General features: G+C 37.9%; 1 protein-coding gene across 1 annotated transcript; it reads left to right on the top strand.

The window, feature by feature from the left end:
* The first annotated feature begins 4,572 nt into the window (after positions 1 to 4,572).
* LOC124151596 (piggyBac transposable element-derived protein 3-like) lies at positions 4,573 to 9,405 on the top strand. The gene is made up of 6 exons (XM_046524127.2): positions 4,573 to 4,690; positions 6,659 to 6,700; positions 6,931 to 7,342; positions 7,675 to 8,160; positions 8,502 to 8,683; positions 8,980 to 9,405. The coding sequence occupies exons 1-6, from the start codon at positions 4,573 to 4,575 to the stop codon at positions 9,312 to 9,314; spliced, it is 1,575 nt and encodes a 524-aa protein (XP_046380083.2). The 3' UTR covers positions 9,315 to 9,405.
* Positions 9,406 to 10,658: the final 1,253 nt, after the last annotated feature.

Genomic DNA, 10,658 nt, shown 5'->3' on the forward strand with positions numbered 1-10,658 from the left:
CGTAAAAGGCGACTAACGGGATCGGGTGGTCAGGCTCGCTGACTTGGTTGATGCATGTCATCAATCCCAATTGCGTGGGTCGATGCTCATGATATTAACCACTGGATTGTCTGGTCCAGATTCGATTATTTACAGACCGCCGTCATATAGCTGGAATATTGCTGAGTGCGGCGTTGAACAACAAAATAACCAACCAACCAACCATAAGTGGCAGATTCAGTTTGTGCTATCAAACAATTCCTTGTCTAAAACAACTCAAATAACTATCCAAATTCATGTCAATCGAACATAGTTCATGAACCTAAGATGAACGCCAGATATTATATAAAATGGGTATTTACCAATTTACCAAGAGATCCTTAATCAGATCCCAATCAAGCAATACTTCATACAGTCAAGCAGTCGTTCATACAATATTTGGTCACTTCAAGACTGATCATCTATTCCATCTTTTCGTTTGCCCTCTTCTACTTATATCCCAAAACCAGATCCCGCTAAGTCCTGCAAACTCATGAGAAGCTGTCACTAAGAGAAATAGAACCAGTCACCTTTTGACCTCGTAGGTCGAGGCCTCCCCCTAGTACATTCACCCTTCCCATTTCATATTTGTACCTATAAGTTTATATAATTTCATAAACGACATATTAAGTTAAAAAAAACCATTAAAACATTTTACTAAAATACCTTGGTTATAGTGCACTGCGAATTTTGACACGTATGTTTTGTTCACCCGTTAAGTCTCTCAACTTAAACGTATACTACAGGATGTCGAATTCACAGGAGTCTTCCGGTCTTCACATTCCCTCTCAACCATCAACAGTGGGCTGGATGTTACCAACGGTACCCGGGACGGCGGACATTCATTTGCCGGACACTATTGGAAATTTCATACGTGCCTCAGGCGTCCCTGGCCTCCTCGATCCTGTCTCATCACCCAGCTTCACAACGAGCCTTACCGAGCTCACATCTTCAGGGCTTACTGCCACGCCTGCGATATCATTGACGCTGGGTCACCTTACCGTTGTGCCGCCTGTCCTCCAATGTAAGGCGCAGCCTTCGGCGACGTTAGTTGGGGGGTTGGTTGTTTGTTGTTTAACGCCGCACTCAGCAATTTTCCAGCTATATGACGGCGGTCTCTAAATAATCGAGGCTGGACCAGACAATACAGGGATTGATATAATGAGCATCGATCCACGCATTTGGGATCGATGATATGCATCGATCCAGTCAGCGAGCCTGACCACTCGATCCCGCTGGTCGCCTTTCACGACGAGCATAGTCACCTTTTACGGGAAGCATGGGTTGCTGAAGACCTATTCTACCCCGGAATTTTCGGGGGTCTTAGATACAACCTGGATGCAGAACTTCCCAAGTTCCCAAGAACGCCTGAGACAGCCCAAGCGCTTGTGTTTACGCTCACGTCAGCACCTGCTGCACACTATGTGGCAGTAGTCCATGACGCAGATGTATCCAGGGCTTGCGCTGATGTACCAGCCACCTCAACCAAGAGCACCAGAAACTTGTACGATTACGTCAGAGTCTGCCGTACCAGATAACCCGCGAAGATTCCGGGGTAGAATAGGTCTTCAGCAACCCATGCTTGCTGTAAAAGGTGACTATGCATGGTATCCTGCTGACAAACCTAGAAACATAATCGTGGCGAACCGGTATTCGAACCCACAATCATAGATTTCTGGCGTGCCCACGGGACGCAACTCTGGACAGCGAATCGCGGCGCCTTAGACGACCGGGCAACCCGTGGCCCCACCCTTCCCGCATGGAGTAAAGAGCCCTTAGATGAAACTATTCAGGTCATATTAAAAAGTATAACAACAAAAACGAAACAATTACGAATGCGTATTTTATTTATTTCCTTGCCAAAGGTGCAGCAACACACGATGATGTTGTCAATATACTGTAAACTTCTTTTTATTGCATTTGCCCGTAGCACATAGTGGCCGAGTCGTCTTAGGCGCCGCGATTCGCTGTGCAGAGTTGCGTTCCTTGGGCACGCCAGAAACCTATGATTGTGGGTTCGAATCCCGGTTCGCCCCAATTATGTTTCTAGGTTTGTCAGCACCATACCCGTGCTCGTGGGTTTCACCGAAGTGGTAAACGTCTTAGACCTGCATCACTTCGGGCTTTCCTCCCACATTGAGCCGACACGCCGTGATATAACTGGAATACCGTTAAAAGCGGCGTTAAACCAAACTCACTCACTCACTACTACCTCTTGAAGTAATTAATGCTGCAATGTATGGCAAAAGTGAAAAGTCACAAAACTCAAAATATATGTTTGAATTGCGTCTTTGACTAAAATCCAAATACATGTCCAGATATAAAAAACAGAACATGATAGATAAGAATATGGTTGTAATTACGGTAAATATGTTTGCATTCTTTCAATTTTACTGATTCCATACACAAGGCTATTCCATAATATTGTGATGTGTTACATAACTATATCTCTTTGCATTATGTCTGGTAAATATAGTTTGATAGCCTAAGATTATTGAAGTTCTTAAAGGACTTTATACAGTAAACTACGTATATAACGAACTGACGGATAGAACGAATTTATTTTTTGGTCCCGGCCATTTGCTGAAAAGTGCTGTGCATATGCTAAAACTACGGTTACAATAAACTAATATTAGTGATCCATTTGGATTCGTTATAACCGCAGTTTACTGTATTAAGTGTTGTAGAGCATATACCGAAAACGAAAATGTTTTATTGATTGATTTGTTATTGGCCTTGATATCGTAGGATAACATACCTTTCCGAATTGTGTAAAACCCTGATTTTCGGAATACTTAATAATCCCACATTACAAAGAGGAAAGTAAAAATATATACTGAGAACAGACATTGTGGTTCTAAGTTCAGATCTTAATAGTATGTTTATTTTGTTTTTTCTTGTTTAACCCCCTGGATGCCATTTGGACAAATATGTCCCTACACAAAACGCAGCTGCTGTGCCAGAGGGATATATATGTCCTTCTGAAACATCATGTTGAAAGAATTGAAATAAAATATTTTTGGATTACCCCAAGCCCATATCAATTGCAACATCGCAAAAAGCAGTAAATTTCCAACACATCTGTGTCATTTTCACAACTCTACTGTCAATAAATAACGCATATGGAGTTAGTCAAATTCCCCTTGTTTACACTTTCGTTCAAATGTGCCGCCATTGAAATATTTTTTCATTTCGAACAAATTGCACCGACTGATTGAAAATCCACATGCGAAGGAATGTTTGAAACCTTCATAAATATTTTGGTTAAAAGATTGAAAATGGTCAAATATCTACGCATCTATGTATTAATTAGCTAATGAAACCAACTAAATGCCTAGTTTATCGATGGTGAATGGAGTGTATATTATTTTTTTTACAGTATTTGTTCAAGGCCTCGTTCATCACATTCATATCAAAGCGTATTCAAAAACATTCATACAGTTATACATACCTACTGACATCTGTAAAAAACAGTCTGTGTGAAAATGTGCCACTTCTCATATTCATACGTATACTTAGAAATTCCATTCATGCTTCCTAAACCTCAAATTCTGCAAAAACACAGAAAAGGTACCGCAACTTTTTAGCCGAAACTTAAAACAAAATGGCGACCGAAGTTGAAGGTCGCTTAGCGGTACTTTTCATGAGAGAAAAAAAGTCGAAAGCATGTCTCCCAGAAGAAACGAAAACGCACATGGTAAACTTTGACACACCCTCTTGGGTCTGTGTTGTTCATGTTTTGTGACTAATTATATGTAAGTCACGTTTTCGTATGTTTAATGAGGCGACCCAATTTATTACAAGACGTTGAAAAGTAGGTCGGTAGCAACGGCATATAGGATCTTATGCAGTGTCGAATATATTTATAATTTATTGGTTATATAAGTATATAAACAAGAACTATATGATGTTGAATTATGAACGTGTAAATGTCAGTTAAAATTACTTGAATACCGGTCCCCGATGAATCTATATATTTATTATTAGTCCGTATGTCTACATATAAATAGCTAGCTCTTTGACAGTAGAATTCATTACTAAATTATTAATAATCTTTCGTTTAATTTCAGTATGTAAATTTTGTATTCATGCGGTTTGTTATTGTTAAATACCTTATTATTATTGCAAGACTAAGTTTTTTTATTTCACGAATACAAATGAAGCTGTTACGGTCATCGACAGTTGGTTTCAATCATCCACAATAACGGGGTTGACAAGAGCGGCAAATTTCCGATTGTTCGTCTGGAACGAAATACCGTGACCCGCGACCTTTGACATGCCACGTCACAGAGGTTACAGGTGCCCGAGTAAAACAAAATAAAGTTCGATGTTGAAATCATCAACAGTGTTAAATATGACATCCAATGTAAATATTTATACATTATATGCTTTAATCTTTATCTTCGTGCTTTGTTTATCGAATCAGCGCGATGAACACAAATCAAATATAAAAAAACGTTCGCCTCTCGCCGAGAGCATGAATATTCATAGGGATAAAAATAGCCCCATGTGACAGACGACAACATTGCGATCGAAGCTGTCAACCAAGACGGAATGTCTGCGGTTGGTGTTGGAGACGACGATGATTTGGGGGAGTCGGACTTCGAGTCGGACATATCAGTCGATTCTCTCGATTCCGACTCCGAGTCCGACTCCCAGGAAGAGATAAGCGGTAAGTAACATTAATTCATTTTCAGTAAATTGAGTAGGTGTACTGTCAGTGTCAAAGCAATGGCGGGAATAAGAATTTGTTATTTTTTTAGCAATTTTCGAAATGGTAGGCTAGATCTACTCGTGATGGTTGTGATGTTTAAAATGTTAAAAATATCTACCATACCATGATAGTCATAGTAGAAACAGCAAACTACCTTGTTTAGTATTTCATGAAATTGATTTGAAAGAAAGTCTCTCATGGTAGTGAAGTTTTAACATGTCTACATGTGGCCTACCTATGCTTTTGGTAAAGCTCAGTAATATTAATGGAAAAATGTCTTTGTTAAAAATTAAATTTATCTTGAAGGACACACTAGTTCACACTTTGGACATGAAGCCATATTTTTAAATGAGTATAGTGAGTCATTCCTAAAAAATCTAAAATGTCTAACTTATTTTGAAATTTTAAAAATAAATGAATATGTTTCATAATTTTAAATGTTAAATGTTATAAATATATCTAAATGATGTAGATAAACATTTACTATAACTTACTAAGGGAAAGGGGAGTGGCATTGCACCAAGTGACTGTTGTCCTTGCGCCAATGGGTTGGGGGGTCAGCGCACTGAACAAATGTTCCCTCACCGGGCAGGTAGCCCGGAGACGCGGAAGCTATGGCCATTTTTTTTTTAAAATTTAGCATCATTGTAAAGCTTTTGATTTTAGTTCTCACCCTGGAAATGTTTGCATCATGATTACACAATTGTTTCCCTGTGACTACTCAAGGAAGCCCTTCAGTTTTCATTAATACATTCATGTGGAGCACATATATCCTAATCTTATCTTTATGTTGTAGTAATGAAGAATAAGTTTTTCAACATGTTTAATCTGTACCCAACTAAAAAGGTCACAGGTTATACATATAAATTACAAGCAAAATATTAGCCTTGACGAAAATAAAGTTGCCACATGAATATTGATACTGGTAAAATATTCACTAGATCTACAGGGTCTGAAACATTTCCTTCAATAAACTAAATATGTCTATAGGTCTATATATATATATATATGTGATATATTTATATCTTTATTTAAATTTAAGATTGATAACAAACATAAATACATTGGAGAAATGACAAACTTCCATGAAGCAATTTGCAAAAAGTATGTATCCAAGGGAGATATTATAGGACATAAACAAATCACATTATCTCCCCTTGATCATCAAGAAAACATTAGTCAGCAGTTGCTTAGTTCCAATTTATGATAAGAAACATCCATGAAAATTTGCAAATTCAGCGATAGAAACTAACATTTTAGTCCACTAGTCCATATATTATAATGATGAGTATAACAAAACCCTATAAAATTGGCAAATGTCTACTAGTCCTTATGATACCTTAACTATTAGACTGTTTTGCAATTATATAATCAGGACAGTGACATGGAAATTAATACCAGCTCACTTATCTGTAGACAAATTTCCAAATCTTCCCATTGTTTTAACAGTACAATGGAATTTTACCCTGTCTTGTAAAGTATTTTAGTTCCAACCCTTCATTTTGATTTCTGTGTTAAGCATCACATAAAAAAATACTAAGGAGGCAAACAAATAAACAAAGCTAACCATGTCCTCACTATTGTGATTGCATTAATTTATCTGCAATCTCTGAATTCTTATGCTTTAAATTTCAACCATGTCATAATTCAAAATTATTTGGAAAGCTTTTAAATTTCTGGATATTTGAATTTTGATAATACAGTTATACTCTGTCTAGGATATGGTCTGTGAAGTGGAATGATTCATACATGCTTTTTCCATGCTCCTATGTTACTTGAATGCATGGACACACTACACATATCTATCTTTTAACAAGGAATCCTTTCCCTTAGCACTTTTATATGTGATTGAAAGGACATTATGAATAAGAAGCATTATTTCAAATATCAGATCACGAGGAAAACACAGAAGAGAGTGAAGAAGAGGCAGGGGCCAAACCGAGGAGTGCGGCCCTGTCAACCCTCCAGGTAACAAGAATTGATAAATACAAAAATCATTATAAGTCCATGAATTCATAATCATCCAAAACTAAGTAAGGAATTGTTTCATATTTGGTGTCTCGTTTAGGTATAAATGTGGATATAAGTTGTATGATATTAAGATTATCATTACATGTACATGTATCAAATACAATGATATATATGTCAGCATGATTTATAATAATTCATGTGGTCATACATTATGATATATGTTTCAGATTACCATGCCCCTCCTATATGCTATTTCAACCAGCAACTCAGAGGAGGGGATGGAGGTGTTGATTTGTTCGACCTGCTGGTCAGGGAGACAAACAGGTATGCTGAGCAGTACCTGCAGGGCCGCACTCTATCACCGCAGAGCAGGGCTCGGGCGTGGAGACCCGTTGACCGGGAAGAAATGCGGGCATTTCTTGGACTCTTGTTGGCCATGGGTGTCGTCAGGAAGCCAACCATCGCTTCCTACTGGAATGAGGGGGACAAGAACTGGCTGGCATCAACACCTTCCTTCGGGGGGATTATGCCGAGGAATCGCTTCCAAGTCATCATGCGGTTCCTCCACTGCAACGACAACTCCCACAAGATCAGGCCGGTTCTTGATCTTGTGAATGGATCATTCGCAAACTCTCATGGGTATGTTACCTTTTTACTTTCTCCATTCTGATATATCATATAAAAAGTATTTGAATACCATTCATTATGGCACTTATTTCATGTTGTACTGATGTGAGGTTCTGATGAATTAATCACGGTAAATGACAATATGAAAATTACATATACCAAAAGTTATGGATTTGTTACATGTAAAAAAAATTTGAAAACTTCTTAAGTAAAAAATAAGATATAAGGATCTATACCAAAACGTCATCTTGACAGTAAATAAATAAGTTGTTATCCATAAATTGTGTCTATTTAGTCATCTATCAACTTCTAAGTACTGCATATCACACAATTTCTTTTTTCAGGCTGGCCCAGAGTGTTTGCGTTGATGAAAGGATGGTTGGCTTCAAAGGGCGACATCACCTTGTACAATACATGGCCAACAAGAAAGCACACAGATTGGGGGTGAAGTTGTGGATCCTTGCCGAGGCGGGTACTGGCTACACCCATCAAGTTCGTATCTACAAGGGCCGGAACCTTGGAGGACCACCGCCCAAGGAAGCTCTTGGGCATAGTGTGGTCATGGACTTGATGGAACCGCATCTCGACAAGGGCCACCACATCATCTGCGACAACTACTTCAGCAGTCCGTCTCTCTGCCATGCTCTATTTGACAGGGGGACATTCTGCACAGGAGTTGTCGCCGTCCGAAGAAAGGGAGTGCCGAGCTCTTTCGTTGGGAAAAGACCAACTAGGGGTTCGACAATTGTGAGAAGACAGGGTCCACTGCTGGCAGTGCTCTTTTCAGACAGGAAGGTCTTCACAATCCTTTCTACCATGGGTAGTCCAAGGTAAATTCAAAATATTAAATATACTGCTCAATATCCTGTTCATTGTTCAGCAGCGTTAGAAACTAACAGTTTCAGTCCACTAGTCACATACTAATAACATAGAGCAAAACCCTTAAACTTTGTTAAAGAAGGCACATTTCTAATAGTCCTTATAGGACTAGTGCCAATTTATAATGCTGTTAATTCAGTATGATTCCTACTCCAAGTGTCCATTTTCTTTCATACATGTTCGCTTTGATGAGTGTCAATTACTTTAAATTTCTCATAAAGATGAAAAGAATATAGAGATTTTGTGCATGTGTCTGAAAAAATTAATATATTAATTAATATTTTATTTACAGAATGGAGGATGGGCTTAACTCACGGGGCCGGTCTGTCACTCTCCCCTCAGTCGTTAGACTGTACAACACCCTAATGGGGGGAGTTGACCTTGGGGATCAACTCATTGGTGTCTATGATCCCCAAGTCCGCTCCGTGAAGCTGTGGAAGAAAGTTTTAATCAACTTTCTTCTCACAGCATCAAGTAAGAATTATTTTATTTATATGGAATTCAGAATAAAATAATTTGGTATCAAGGAATTTAGGAATAACTTATAATTCTAGACCTATGTCATTACTACCAACTATACGGTCATTATCCTGATAATATCAACCAATATGTAACAAATGGCATGAACTGAATACAATAACAGAATAATTTCGCATCTGGTACCACTTCCACTGTATTTTCATTGTACTGATTAATCAACGTGAACCTTGTCTTCTGAACAGCTATTTCATAATGTTTGATTTTAATGTTTCATTCTCATTTCATTTCAGTTAATGCCTATCAGACATTCTTGAACACCCATGGTAGAACGACCTCCCGTCTGGACTTCCACATGTCCCTTCTCCACTCACTCGTCGGGAACACTCAGGTGAAGAGGAGGACTGGCAGGCCCAGGACCCAGCCTCCTTCCCGACGACTGACTGGACGTCACTTCATAGAAGTGCTGCCTGAAGGGAAGAGGAAACAGTGTGTTCTCTGCAGAAAGAGACAGAGGGCCATCGATGGCTCTGCAGGAAAGGTCAGGACCTGGTGTCCTGACTGCCACGTTGGCCTCTGTGCACGCTGTTTCCGTCAGTATCACACAGCTGATCACATTGAAGAGTGAAAGGCTGTGTGTACTGGCATATGATGGAACATGACTCATGTTCCATCATATCAACCCTTCAAGCAGTTTCCCCATCTGTGTGCTTCATTGTGAATAACTAGTGAGTGAGTAGGACTTACGCCGCACTTGCAATATTCCAGCAACATCGCAGCGAATCTTTGTAAATAGATGATAAATATATTGTATATATGTACTTATTGAAAATGTTTCATATGTGTGTATATATATTAAAGGATGTTTTTGTGAGAGAGTATGACATAACGCCGTATTTGCAATATAACAGCAAGATCATGGCGATTCATTGTAAATAGATCATTGTCTATTGAATATGATTATGTACTTATTGTAAAGAAGTGAGTTTGTTTTATGCCTCTTTTAGCAATATTCTTGCAAGAATATGGCAGTTTAATGTACTTATGTTCATATTATGTTCTCCATTTATTGTACATGTAATTATTGTGTGTATGTAAGGATCTGTTTATGAGTAGGACTTCCCACTGCATCTGCAATATTCCAGCAACATTGCAGCGAATCTTTGTAAATAGATGATAAATATATTGTATATATGTACTTATTGTAAATATTTCATGTGTGTATATGTATTAAAGGATGTTTTTGTGAGAGAGTATGACCTAACGCCGTATTTGCAATATAACAGCAACATCATGGCGATTCATTGTAAATAGATCATTGTCTATTGTATTTATTATGTACTTATTGTAAATGAAGTGAGTTTGTTTTATGCCTCTTTTAGCAATATTCCTGCAAGAATATGGCAGTTTAATGTACTTATGTTCATATTATGTTCTCTATTTATTGTACATGTAATTATTGTGTGTATGTAAGGATCTGTTTATGAGTAGGACTTCCCACTGCATCTGCAATATTCAAGCAACAATGCAGCGAATTTTTGTAAATAGATTGTATATATTGAATATTGGTACTTACTGTAAATACTCTATTTGTATATTTCAGGATATATCTATGAGAGTATGACTCCATGCTGTATGTGCAATATAGCAGCAACATCACAGCGATTCATTGTAAATAGATTAAATTATATTAATGATATATATATATATATATACTTACTGAAAATAGAAAATGGATTTGTGTATATATTAAAGGACATGTTGGTGCGTGAGTATGATTCAACGCCACATTTGCAATATTCCAGTTAATTCATGGCGATTCATTGTATATGGATTATCTTTTGTTCACAATTATGTACTTCATGTAAATAGAGTGAGTATGATTAATGCCGCTTTCAGCAGTATTCCAGCAAAGATGCGGCAATTTTTTTTAACTTTATTGTACTTAGTTTATATATTATTCACATGTAAA

The sequence above is a fragment of the Haliotis rufescens genome, unplaced genomic scaffold (assembly GCF_023055435.1).
Source record: "Haliotis rufescens isolate VD_foot unplaced genomic scaffold, xgHalRufe1.0.p SCAF_33, whole genome shotgun sequence".
NCBI lineage: Eukaryota > Metazoa > Mollusca > Gastropoda > Lepetellida > Haliotidae > Haliotis > Haliotis rufescens.

What these genes read in the sequence shown, in the direction of transcription:
- LOC124151596 (XM_046524127.2), top strand. Translation starts at nt 4,573, where the DNA reads ATGTCTGCGGTTGGTGTTGGAGACGACGATGATTTGGGGGAGTCGGAC. An exon ending in CGGCCCTGTCAACCCTCCAG is followed by an intron (nt 6,701 to 6,930) that starts GTAACAAGAATT and finishes TATATGTTTCAG; the next exon opens with ATTACCATGCCCCTCCTATA. An exon ending in CTTTCTTCTCACAGCATCAA is followed by an intron (nt 8,684 to 8,979) that starts GTAAGAATTATT and finishes ATTTCATTTCAG; the next exon opens with TTAATGCCTATCAGACATTC.